Genomic DNA, 14,194 nt, shown 5'->3' with positions numbered 1-14,194 from the left:
TTCTTACATTTATTATTATTTTCATTTTCCTCTTATTTTTGTATTTTAAATTCGCTTTTATTTTTATTTTTTTATTTGTATTTTTATTCCTATTTTTACTTTTATTTCCGTTTTTATTTTTATTTTTTTTTATTTTTATTTTTATTTATTTTTATTTTTATTTTTATTTTTATTTTTATTTTTATTTCTATTTCTATTTTTAATTCTATTCTTACATTTATTTTTATTTTCATTTTCCTCTTATTTTTGTATTTTAAATTTAGCTTTATTTTTATTTTTTATTTGTATTTTTATTCCTATTTTTACTTTTATTTCCGTTTTTATTTTTATTTTTATTTTTATTTTAATGTTGCTTTTATTTTTGTTCTATTTTTACATTGTTTTAAATTTTATTATTTTTATTTCATTTTTTTATTTCTATTTTAATTTTCATTTTGGTTTTTTATTTTTATTTTTATTTTTATTTTTTATTTTTATTTTTATTTTTTTTTTCTACATTTATGTAAATTTTAATTTTCATTTCTACAACTATTTTAACTTTTATTCTCATTCTGAAAATTTTATTTTGTTATTTTTAAAATTTTATTTTATTTTATTTGGTTTTGTTTAGTTTTATTTTTTGGGAAGGTTCGGATTTTATGGGATGGAGGGAATTGGGAAAAAGGGGGAGGGGGGATTTTGGGTCAGGAGAATTCCCAAAGGTTTTTCACATTGGAAATTTCGGGATCCTGAAATCCTTGGGAATTCCATTTCCTCCAACACTTGGGAATTCCAGTTCCTCCAATCCTTGGGAATTCCAGCTCCTCCAACCCTTGGGAATTCCAGCTCCTCCAACCCTTGGGAATTCCAGCTCCTCCAACCCTTGGGAATTCCAGTTCCTCCAACCCTTGGGAATTCCAGTTCCTCCAATCCTTGGGAATTCCAGTTCCTCCAACCCTTGGGAATTCCAGTTCCTCCAATCCTTGGGAATTCCAGTTCCTCCAATCCTTGGGAATTCCAGTTCCTGAAACCCTTGGGAATTCCAGATCCCCCAACACTTGGGAATTCCAAATCCCCCAACCCTTGGGAATTCCACCACCTCCAACCCTTGGGAATTCCATTTCCTCCAATCCTTGGGAATTCCATTTCCTCCAATCCTTGGGAATTCCAGTTCCTGAAACCCTTGGGAATTCCAGCACCTCTAACCCTTGGGAATTCCATTTCCTCCAATCCTTGGGAATTCCAGTTCCTCCAACCCTTGGGAATTCCAGCTCCTCCAACCCTTGGGAATTCCAGTTCCTGAAAACCTTGGGAATTCCAGTTCCTGAAATCCTTGGGAATTCCAGTTCCTGAAACCCTTGGGAATTTCAGCACCTCCAACCCTTGGGAATTCAATTTCCTCCAACCCTTGGGAATTCCAGCTCCCCCAACCCTTGGGAATTCCAGTTCCTCCAATCCTTGGGAATTCCAGCTCCTGAAATCCTTGGGAATTCCAGCTCCCCCAACCCTTGGGAATTCCAGTTCCTGAAACCCTTGGGAATTCCAGTTCCTGAAATCCTTGGGAATTCCAGCTCCTGAAATCCTTGGGAATTCCAGTTCCTGAAACCCTTGGGAATTCCAGCTCCTGAAATCCTTGGGAATTCCAGCTCCTCCAATCCTTGGGAATTCCAGTTCCTGAAACCCTTGGGAATTCCAGTTCCTGAAATCCTTGGGAATTCCAGTTCCTCCAACCCTTGGGAATTCCAGCTCCCCCAACCCTTGGGAATTCCAGTTCCTCCAACCCTTGGGAATTCCAGTTCCTGAAATCCTTGGGAATTCCAGCTCCTCCAACCCTTGGGAATTCCATTTCCTCCAATCCTTGGGAATTCCAGCTCCCCCAACCCTTGGGAATTCCAGTTCCTCCAATCCTTGGGAATTCCATTTCCTCCAATCCTTGGGAATTCCAGCTCCCCCAACCCTTGGGAATTCCAGCTCCTCCAACCCTTGGGAATTCCAGCACCTCCAACCCTTGGGAATTCCATTTCCTCCAATCCTTGGGAATTCCAGCTCCCCCAACCCTTGGGAATTCTAGTTCCTCCAATCCTTGGGAATTCCATTTCCTCCAATCCTTGGGAATTCCAGCTCCCCCAACCCTTGGGAATTCCAGTTCCTGAAACCCTTGGGAATTCCAGTTCCTCCAACCCTTGGGAATTCCAGCACCTCCAACCCTTGGGAATTCCAGGTCCCCCAACCCTTGGGAATTCCAGATCCCCCAACCCTTGGGAATTCCAGTTCCTCCAACCCTTGGGAATTCCAGTTCCTCCAATCCTTGGGAATTCCAGCTCCTAAAATCCTTGGGAATTCCAGATCCCCCAACCCTTGGGAATTCCAGTTCCTCCAATCCTTGGGAATTCCAGCTCCCCCAACCCTTGGGAATTCCAGTTCCTCCAACCCTTGGGAATTCCAGTTCCTGAAATCCTTGGGAATTCCAGCTCCTCCAACCCTTGGGAATTCCAGCTCCTCCAACCCTTGGGAATTCCAGCACCTCCAACCCTTGGGAATTCCATTTCCTCCAATCCTTGGGAATTCCAGCTCCCCCAACCCTTGGGAATTCCAGTTCCTCCAATCCTTGGGAATTTCATTTCCTCCAACCCTTGGAAATTCCAGCTCCTCCAATCCTTGGGAATTCCAGTTCCTCCAACCCTTGGGAATTCCAGTTCCTCCAACCCTTGGGAATTCCAGTTCCTGAAACCCTCGGGAATTCCAGCTCCTCCAACCCTTGGGAATTCCAGCACCTCCAACCCTTGGGAATTCCAGTTCCTCCAATCCTTGGGAATTCCAGATCCCCCAACCCTTGGGAATTCCAGTTCCTCCAACCCTTGGGAATTCCAGTTCCTCCAATCCTTGGGAATTCCAGCTCCCCCAACCCTTGGGAATTCCAGTTCCTGAAATCCTTGGGAATTCCAGCTCCTCCATCCCTTGGGAATTCCATTTCCTCCAACCCTTGGGAATTCCAGTTCCTGAAACCCTTGGGAATTCCAGTTCATTAAATCCTTGGGAATTCCATTTCCTCCAACCCTTGAGAATTCCAGATCCCCCAACCCTTGGGAATTCCAGTTCCTCCAATCCTTGGGAATTCCAGCTCCCCCAACCCTTGGGAATTCCAGTTCCTCCAATCCTTGGGAATTCCATTTCCTCCAGTCCTTGGGAATTCCAGATCCCCCAACCCTTGGGAATTCCATTTCCTCCAACCCTTGGGAATTCCAGCTCCCCCAACCCTTGGGAATTCCAGCTCCCCCAACCCTTGGGAATTCCAGCTCCCCCAACCCTTGGGAATTCCAGCTCCTCCAACCCTTGGGAATTCCAGCTCCCCCAACCCTTGGGAATTCCAGCTCCCCCAACCCTTGGGAATTCCAGTTCCTCCAATCCTTGGGAATTCCAGCTCCTGAAATCCTTGGATTAATAATCTTGAATATTTGGATTATTGGGAATATTGGGAATATTTGGATTGTTGGGAATATTTGGATTATTGGGAATATTGGGAATATTCGGATTATTTGGAACATTCGGATTTTTCTTATTTGCGCTTCCATTTTGATTTTTATTTGATTTTGATTTGCATTTGGATCAGTGTTTGAATTTTTATATTAATTTTATATTAATTTTAACATTTATTTTAATATCTATTTTAATATTTATTTTTATATTTATTTAATATTTATTTTAATCTCTATTTTTATCTCTATTATTATTTTTAATTTGTGTTTCTATTTTTATTTTGTTTTTCTTGTTATTTTATTTCATTTCATATTTATTTTTATGTATTTTTATTTTTATTTACCTTATTTTTATTTTTATTCCGTTTCTATTTCAATTTCTGTAACTATTTTTAATTTTTATTTTAATTTTTATTAGTATTTATAATTCGAGTTTTATTTGGACAATTATTTTTAATTTTATTTTTATTACTATTTATAATTCTGGTTTTATTTGGATAATTATTTTAATTTTATTTTTATTACTATTTATAATTCTGGTTTCATTTGGACACCTATTTTTAATTTTAATTTTATTTTTATTACTATTTATAATTCTGGTTTTATTTGGATAATTATTTTAATTTTATTTTTATTACTATTTATAATTCTGGTTTTATTTGGATAATTATTTTCAATTTTATTTTTATTACTATTTATAATTCTGGTTCTATTTGGACACCTATTTTTAATTTTAATTTTATTTTTATTACTATTTATAATTCTGGTTTTATTTGGATAATTATTTTAAATTTTATTTTTATTACTATTTATAATTCTGGTTTTATTTGGATAATTATTTTAATTTTATTTTTATTACTATTTATAATTCTGGTTTTATTTGGATAATTATTTTAATTTTATTTTTATTACTATTTATAATTCTGGTTTTATTTGGATAATTATTTTAAATTTTATTTTTATTACTATTTATAATTCTGGTTCTATTTGGATAATTATTTTAATTTTATTTTTATTACTATTTATAATTCTGGTTTTATTTGGACAATTATTTCAATTTTATTTTTATTACTATTTATAATTCTGGTTCTATTTGGATAAATATTTTAAATTTTATTTTTATTACTATTTATAATTCTGGTTCTATTTGGATAATTATTTTAAATTTTATTTTTATTACTATTTATAATTCTGGTTCTATTTGGATAATTATTTTAAATTTTATTTTTATTACTATTTATAATTCTGGTTCTATTTGGACACCTATTTTTAATTTTAATTTTATTTTTATTACTATTTATAATTCTGGTTTTATTTGGACAATTATTTTAAATTTTATTTTTATTACTATTTATAATTCTGGTTCTATTTGGACAACAATTTTCAATTTCATTTTCTTTTTTATTACTATTTACAATTCCAATTTTATTTAGATAACTACTTTGAAATTTATTTTCATTAGTATTCATAATTCCCTTTCTCCCGTTTTTAAATTTTATTAAATTTTGCATTTATTTTTTACTTTTTTATTTTTTTAGCACGGGTTTCACTTTACACCTCTTTAGCACCAGGATTTTTATTATAATTTCATTGGATTTGGTTCCAATTAAAGGAACTCCTTTAATTAAAGCCGCAATTAACGATTCCCGGTCCCAAATTCTGCCACGAGCACAAATCAAAATCACATTTTATAAATAAATTCATTTGGACAAAACTGAGAATTTAACGCAGCGTTGGCAAAAAAAAAAAAAAATAAAAAAATCGTATTTTAGAAAAGAAATTAAAAAAAAAAAAAAATTAAAAGGGAGCGTCCAATCCCAGTCTGAAATCCCCATTCCCAGTTCGGGATCCCCATTCCCAGTCTGGGATATCCATTCCCAGTTTGGGATCCCCATTCCCAGTTCGGGATCCCCATTCCCAGTTTGGGATCTCCATTCCCAGTTCGGGTTCCCCATTCCCAGTCTGGGATCCCCATTCCCAGTTTGGGATCCCCATTCCCAGTCTGGGATCTCCATTCCCAGTCTGGGATATCCATTCCCAGTTTGGGATCCCCATTCCCAGTTTGGGATCCCCATTCCCAGTCTGGGATCTCCATTCCCAGTTTGGGATCCCCATTCCCAGTTTGGGTTCCCCATTCCCAGTTCGGGATCCCCATTCCCAGTTTGGGATCCCCATTCCCAGTTTGGGATCCCCATTCCCAGTTCGGGATCTCAATTCCCAGTCTGGGATCCCCATTCCCAGTTTGGGATCTCCATTCCCAGTTTCGGATCCCCATTCCCAGTTTGGGATCCCCATTCCCAGTCTGGGATCCCCATTCCCAGTCTAGGATCCCCATTCCCAGTTTGGGATCCCCATTCCCAGTTTAGGATCCCCATTCCCAGTCTGGGATCTCCATTCCCAGTCTGGGATATCCATTCCCAGTTTGGGATCCCCATTCCCAGTTCGGGATCCCCATTCCCAGTTTGGGATCTCCATTCCCAGTTCGGGTTCCCCATTCCCAGTCTGGGATCCCCATTCCCAGTTTGGGATCCCCATTCCCAGTCTGGGATCTCCATTCCCAGTCTGGGATATCCATTCCCAGTTTGGGATCCCCATTCCCAGTTTGGGATCCCCATTCCCAGTCTGGGATCTCCATTCCCAGTTTGGGATCCCCATTCCCAGTTTGGGTTCCCCATTCCCAGTTCGGGATCCCCATTCCCAGTTTGGGATCCCCATTCCCAGTTTGGGATCCCCATTCCCAGTTCGGGATCTCAATTCCCAGTCTGGGATCCCCATTCCCAGTTTGGGATCTCCATTCCCAGTTTCGGATCCCCATTCCCAGTTTGGGATCCCCATTCCCAGTCTGGGATCCCCATTCCCAGTCTAGGATCCCCATTCCCAGTTTGGGATCCCCATTCCCAGTTTAGGATCCCCATTCCCAGTCTGGGATCTCCATTCCCAGTCTGGGATATCCATTCCCAGTTTGGGATCCCCATTCCCAGTTTGGGATCCCCATTCCCAGTTCGGGATCCCCATTCCCAGTTTGGGATCCCCATTCCCAGTCTGGGATCTCCATTCCCAGTTTGGGATCTCCATTCCCAGTTTGGGATCCCCATTCCCAGTTTGGGATCCCCATTCCCAGTTCGGGATCCCCATTCCCAGTTCAGGATCCCCATTCCCAGTCTGGGATCCCCATTCCCAGTTTGGGATCCCCATTCCCAGTCTGGGATCTCCATTCCCAGTTTGGGATCCCCATTCCCAGTTTGGGTTCCCCATTCCCAGTTCGGGATCCCCATTCCCAGTTTGGGATCCCCATTCCCAGTTTGGGATCCCCATTCCCAGTTCGGGATCTCAATTCCCAGTCTGGGATCCCCATTCCCAGTTTGGGATCTCCATTCCCAGTTTCGGATCCCCATTCCCAGTTTGGGATCCCCATTCCCAGTCTGGGATCCCCATTCCCAGTCTAGGATCCCCATTCCCAGTTTGGGATCCCCATTCCCAGTTTAGGATCCCCATTCCCAGTTTGGGACCCCATTCCCAGTTTGGGTTCCCCATTCCCAGTTCGGGATCCCCATTCCCAGTTTGGGTTCCCCATTCCCAGTTCGGGATCCCCATTCCCAGTTTGGGATCCCCATTCCCAGTTCGGGATCCCCATTCCCAGTTTGGGATCCCCATTCCCAGTCTGGGATCTCCATTCCCAGTTTGGGATCCCCATTCCCAGTTCGGGATCCCCATTCCCGGTTCGGGACCCCCATTCCCAGTTCGGGATCCCCATTCCCGGTTTGGGATCCCCATTCCCAGTTTGGGATCCCCATTCCCAGTTCGGGATCTCAATTCCCAGTCTAGGATCCCCATTCCCAGTTTGGGTTCCCCATTCCCAGTTCGGGATCTCAATTCCCAGTCTAGGATCCCCATTCCCAGTTTGGGTTCCCCATTCCCAGTTCGGGATCTCCATTCCCAGTCTGGGATCCCCATTCCCAGTTTGGGTTCCCCATTCCCAGTTCGGGATCCCCATTCCCAGTTCGGGATCCCCATTCCCAGTTTGGGATCCCCATTCCCAGTTTGGTTTCTCGTTCCCAAAGATTTTTTTTTCCCATTTCTTTATTAAATCCAGGATAAATCCCCAAAAAGTCCAAATAAATTCCCAATAAAATCCCTATAAATTCCCAATTAAATCCTGATAAATTCCCAATAAAATCCCAATAAACTCCCAATAAACTCCCAATAAATTCCCAATAAATTCCCGATAAATTCCAGATAAATTCCCAATAAACTCCCAATAAATTCCTGATAAATTCCCGATAAATTCCCGATAAATTCCCCAAAATTTCCCAATAAATTCCTGATAAATTCCTGATAAATTCCTGATAAATTCCCCAAAAATTCCCAATAAATTCCCAATGAATTCCCGATAAATTCTGGATAAATTCCCAATAAATTCCCCAAAAATTCCCAATAAATTCCAAATAAATTCCCGATAAATTCCCAATAAATTCCCAATAAATTCCCCAAAAATTCCCAATAAATTCCCCAAAAATTCCCAATAAAATCCCAATAAACTCCCAATAAATTCCTGATAAATTCCCGATAAATTCCCAATAAATTCCCCAAAAATTCCCAATAAATTCCCAAAAATTCCCAATTAAATCCCAATAAATTCCCAATGAAATCCCGATAAATTCCCAATAAATTCCGGATAAATCCCCGATAAAATCCCAATAAATTCCCCAAAAATTCCCAATAAATTCCCAATAAATTCCCAATTAAATCCCGATAAATTCCCAATAAAATCCCAATAAATTCCCGATAAATTCCCAATAAATTCCTGATAAATTCCCAATAAATTCCCCAAAAATTCCCCAAAAATTCCCAATAAATTCCGGATAAATTCCCGTTAAATCCCAATAAATTCCCGATAAATTCCCAATAAATGCCTGATAAGTTCCCAATAAATTCCCCAAAAATTCCCAATAAATTCCCCAAAAATTCCCAATAAATTCCCAATAAATTCCCGATAAATTCCCAATAAAATCCAAAAAATTCCTGATAAATTCCCAATAAATTCCCCAAAAATTCCCAATAAATTCCAAATAAATTCCCAATTAAATCCTGATAAATTCCCAATAGAATCCCAATAAATTCTGGATAAATCCCCAATTAAATCCCAATAAATTCCCCAAAAATTCCCAGTAAATTCCTGATAAATTCCCGATAAATTCCCCAAAAATTCCCGATAAATTCCCCAAAAATTCCCGATAAATTCCCAATAAATTCCCGATAAATTCCCCCAAAATTCCCAATAAATTCCCCAAAAATTCCCAATAAATTCCCAATAAAATCCCGATAATTTCCCGATAATTTCCCGATAAATCCCCGATAAATTCCCAATAAATTCCCGATAAATTCCCAATAAATTCCCCAAAATTTCCCAATAAATTCCTGATAAATTCCTGATAAATTCCCAATAAATTCCCCAAAAATTCCCAATAAATTCCCAATGAATTCCCGATAAATTCTGGATAAATTCCCAATAAATTCCCCAAAAATTCCCAATAAATTCCCAATAAAATCCCAATAAATTCCCAATAAATTCCCCAAAAATTCCCAATAAATTCCCCAAAAATTCCCAATAAAATCCCAATAAACTCCCAATAAATTCCCGATAAATTCCCAATAAATTCCCCAAAAATTCCCAATAAATTCCCAAAAATTCCCAATTAAATCCCAATAAATTCCCAATGAAATCCCGATAAATTCCCAATAAATTCCGGATAAATCCCCGATAAAATCCCAATAAATTCCCCAAAAATTCCCAATAAATTCCCAATAAATTCCCAATTAAATCCCGATAAATTCCCAATAAAATCCCAATAAATTCCCGATAAATTCCCAATAAATTCCTGATAAATTCCCAATAAATTCCCCAAAAATTCCCCAAAAATTCCCAATAAATTCCGGATAAATTCCCGTTAAATCCCAATAAATTCCCGATAAATTCCCAATAAATGCCTGATAAATTCCCAATAAATTCCCCAAAAATTCCCAATAAATTCCCCAAAAATTCCCAATAAATTCCCAATAAATTCCCGATAAATTCCCAATAAAATCCAAAAAATTCCTGATAAATTCCCAATAAATTCCCCAAAAATTCCCAATAAATTCCAAATAAATTCCCAATTAAATCCTGATAAATTCCCAATAGAATCCCAATAAATTCTGGATAAATCCCCAATTAAATCCCAATAAATTCCCCAAAAATTCCCAATAAATTCCTGATTAATTCCCGATAAATTCCCCAAAAATTCCCGATAAATTCCCCAAAAATTCCCGATAAATTCCCGATAAATTCCCAATAAATTCCCCAAAAATTCCCAATAAATTCCCCAAAAATTCCCAATAAATTCCCAATAAAATCCCAATAATTTCCCGATAAATCCCCGATAAATTCCCAATAAATTCCCAATAAAATCCCGATAAATCCCCCAGATTTCCCGGTGAAATTCCCGAGGTTTTTTCCCGACGTTTTCCCTCTTTTGCCGTCACCGGAACTCCAGGATTTCCTGGGAAGCCAAACGGGAAAGGCTCCGGAATTCCACAGGGAGGAGCCTCCTCCAGAAGCGCCGATCTCTCCCGAAAATCCGCGCCGGGAATCTCGGAGATCCTGAGGGGGGAGGGGCAGGGGGGAAAAAAAAAAAAAAAAAAAAAAAAAAAAGGGATTGGGATCCCAAAAAATTCCCAAATCCTCAAAAAAAAAATAAAAAAAATCCCCAATTCCGAATCGCCGAAAATTGAGAATTTTCAGATCCAAGGCGGGAATTCCCGAATTCCCAAAATTCCAAACCCGCAGGTCCAAAATTTCAGTCCCGGACCTCCCCGAAATCCCAAATTCCGACAAAAAATCCCAAAAATTCCCAAAATTCCAATCCCAAATTCCCAAAAGTTCCGATCCATGATTCCCAAAATTCCGATCCCAGATTCCCAAAAAAATTCCAATCCTGGATTTCCCCAAATCCCAAATTTTTAATCCCAAATTCCCAAAAAAATTCCGATCCCTGACTCTCAAAAACTCCCAAAAATTCCAAAATCCCAATCCCAGAATTCCCAAAATTCCCAAATCCCAAAAAAAAACGTCCAACCTCATATTCCCAAAATTCCAAAATCCCAAAAAATCCAGTCCCAAATTCCTAAAAATTCCAATCCCAGATTCCCAAAAATTCCAATCCCGGATTTCTTCAAATCCCAAATTTTTTATCCCAAATTCCCAAAAAAATTCTAATCCCAGAATCTCAAAAATTCCCAGAATTCCAAATCCCAATCCCAGAATTCTCAAAATTCCCAAATTAAAAAAAAATTCCAACCTCATATTCCAAAATTCCGATCCCAGATTCCCAAAAATTCCAGTCCCAAATTCCCCAAAATTCCAATCCCTGATTTCCCCAAATCCCAAATTTTTTATCCCAAATTCTAAAAAAAATTCCAATCCCAGACTCCCAAAAATTCCAAAAAATTCCAATCCCAAATTCCTAAAAATTCCGATCCCAGATTCCCAAAAAATTCCAATCCCAGACTCCCCAAAACCCAAATTCCCAAATTCCCCAAAAAAATCCGAATTTTGCCCCAATTTTCCTCCAGAAGTTCAGAAGGAAAAAATTGGATTTTGGGAATTTGGGAATTTCAGAAAATTTGGAAAAAATTTGGGAAAATTCTGGGGGGGAAAATTGGGGAAAATTGGGATTTTTTTGGGAATTTGGAGATTAGATTTAGGAAAAAAATTTGGGAATTTTGGGATTCTGGGATTGGGGTTTGGAAAAATTTGGGAAAAAATGAGGCCAAAAAAAAAAGAATTGGGGAAAAAACCGAAAAATTTGGGGAAAATTTGGGGATTCTGGGAAAATTGGATTTTGGGAATTTGGGAATTTCAGAAAATTTGGAAAAATTTGGGAAAAATTGCGAAAATTTGGGGGAAATTTTGGGGGAAAAAATTGGGAAAAATTGGGATTTTTTGGGAATTTGGGGATTGGATTTAGGAAAAAATTTGGGAATTTTGGGATCCTGGGATTGGGGTTTGGGAAAATTTGGGAAATTTGAGGCCAAAAAAAAAAAAAAAAGGGAAAATTTGGGAAATTTGGGGAAAATTTGGGAATTCTGGGAAAATTGAATTTTGGGAATTTGGGAATTTTGGGATTTGGAAAAATTTGGGAAAAATTGAGAAAATTTTGGGGAAATTTTGGGAGGAAAAATTTGGGGGAAATTTGGGAATTTTGGGGAATGAGGCCTCACCAATTCCATAGAAAATCCGGGCCACGGCTCTTCCCGAAAATTTCTCGTTGGGATACGCGGAGAGAAAATTCCGGATCTCGGCTCGGATTTCTTCTTCCTGATCCTTCAAGGCACGGAAAATCGGGAATTCTGCTCCGGAATTCCCAACTTTTCCCAAAAAAATATTTTGGGAATTCTCCGAAATTCCCAAATTTTTCCCTAAAAACATTTTGGGAATTCTCCTCCGGAATTCCCGAATTTTTCCCTAAAAACATTTTGGGAATTATCCTCTGGAATTCCCAAATTTTCCCACAAATATTTTGGGAATTCTCCTCCGGAATTCCCAAATTTTTCCCTAAAAACATTTTGGGAATTCTCCTCTGGAATTCCCAAATTTTCCCACAAATATTTTGGGAATTCTCCTCCAGAATTCCCGAATTTTTCCCAGGAATATTTCGGGAATTCTCCTCCAAAATTCCCAAATTTTCCCAAAAATATTTTGGGAATTCTCCTCCGGAATTCTTGAATTTTCCCAAAAAAATATTTTGGGAATTCTCCTCCGGAATTCCCAAATTTTTCCCACAAATATTTTGGGAATTCTCCTCTGGAATTCCCAACTTTTTCCCAAAAAATATTTTGGGAATTCTCCTCCGGAATTCCCGAATTTTTCCCTAAAAACATTTTGGGAATTCTCCTCCGGAATTCCCAAATTTTCCCAAAAATATTTTGGGAATTCTCCTCCAGAATTCCCGAATTTTTCCCAGGAATATTTCGGGAATTCTCCTCCAAAATTCCCGAATTTTCCCAAAAATATTTTGGGAATTCTCCTTCGGAATTCTCGAATTTTCCCAAAAAAATTTTGGGAATTCTCCTCCAGAATTCCCAAATTTTTCCCAAACAATATTTTGGGAATTCTCCTCTGAAATTCCCGAATTTGTCCCACAAATATTTTGGGAATTCTCCTCCGTAATTCCTGAATTTTTCCCAAAAAATATTTTGGGAATTCTCCAGAATTCCCGAATTTTTCTCAAAATTATTTTGGGAATTCTCCTCCGAAATTCCCGAATTTTTCCTCAAATGTTTTGGGAATTCTCCTCCAGAATTCCCAAATTTTTCCCAAAAAATATTTTGGGAATTCTGCTCCGGAATTCCCGAATTTTTCCCAAAAATACTTTGGGAGTTCTTACGAGGAATTCCCAAATTTTCTCTCAAATTTTTTGGGGAATTCTTCTCCGGAACTCCTGAATTTTTCCCACAAATATTTTGGGAATTCTCCTCCGGAATTTTTCTCCCACATTCCCCAAATTTTTCCCAAATTTTCCCCCCAATTTTTTCTCCGTTTCTTTTGATTTTTCCCCCCCCAAAATTCCCCAAATTTTTTTTTTTTTTTCTTTCTTTTTTTCCCTCTCACGGGATCAATTCCCGGATTTTCTTCCTCCTCTTCTTCCTCGGATTCCGACTGGAAATATTCCCGGAGCAGCTCCCGGAGTCGGGAATTCCTCTCCAGCAGCTCCTGCTCCGCAGGCTCCGGAACGCAGCTCGGGAACGCCACGCTGCAATTCCCAAAATTCCCGGGAAATTTTGCAACATTTTCGGGATATTTCACCCACTCCCCTCCCCCCCCCCCCCCCCCGCAAAAAAAAAAAAAAAAAAAAATTTGGAATTTTCCAGGAATTTTCTGGGAATTTTCCCAGGAGATTTGGAATTTTACGAGGAAATTTCAAATATTTCAGGAATTTCTCCGGAAATTTAGAACATTCCAGGATTTTTCCCAGGAAATTTGGAATTTTCCGGCAATTTCCTCAGGAAATTTGGAATTTTAGCAGGAAATTTGAAATATTCCAGGAATTTTTCCCAAGAAATTTGGAATATTCCAGGATTTCTCCCAAGAAATTTGGAATTTCCTCAGAAAATTTGGAATTTTACGAGGAAATTTGAAATATTCCAGGAATTTCTCCGGAAATTTAGAACATTCCAGGATTTTTCCCAGGAAATTTAAAATATTCCAGGAATTTTTCCCAGGAAATTTGGAATTTCCTCAGAAAATCTGGAATTTTACGAGGAAATTTGAAATATTCCAGGAATTTCTCTGGAAATTTAGAACATTCCAGGATTTTTTCCAGGAAATTTGGAATATTCCAGGGATTTTTTTGCCAGAAATTTGGAATTTTCCCAAGAAGTTTGGAATTTCCCAGGAATTTCATGTGAAATTTGGAATTTCCCTGGATTTCTCCCAAGAAATTTGGAATTTTCTGGGAATTTCCTCAGGAAATTTGGAATTTTAGCAGGAGATTTGAAATATTCCAGGAATTTCTCCGGAAATTTGGAATATTCCAGGATTTCTCCCAGGAAATTTGGATTTTTCTGGGAATTTTCCCAGGAAATTTGGAATTTTCTGGGAATTTTACGAGGAAATTTGAAATATTCCAGGAATTTTTCCCAAGAAATTTGAAATTTTCCCAGAAATTTTCTCAGAAAATTTGAAACATTCCAGGAATTTC

General features: G+C 38.2%; 1 protein-coding gene across 1 annotated transcript in view; it reads right to left on the bottom strand.

Moving 5' to 3' along the window:
* Positions 1-9,192: 9,192 nt before the first annotated feature.
* The window catches only part of RECQL4 (RecQ like helicase 4), a 58,508-nt gene continuing 53,506 nt past the window's right edge, over positions 9,193-14,194 (bottom strand). Inside the window, 3 exon segments of the mRNA XM_062492527.1 lie at positions 9,193-10,095; positions 11,715-11,817; positions 13,105-13,246. Of these exon segments, the coding sequence (XP_062348511.1) occupies positions 9,974-10,095; positions 11,715-11,817; positions 13,105-13,246 (367 nt within the window). The 3' untranslated portion in view covers positions 9,193-9,973.

Source organism: Cinclus cinclus, chromosome 1 (genome assembly GCF_963662255.1).
Source record: "Cinclus cinclus chromosome 1, bCinCin1.1, whole genome shotgun sequence".
NCBI classification, from domain to species: Eukaryota; Metazoa; Chordata; class Aves; order Passeriformes; family Cinclidae; genus Cinclus; species Cinclus cinclus.
The sequence above is the reverse complement of the archived record's forward strand: the minus strand, read 5'-3'. Positions and strand labels throughout refer to the sequence as shown.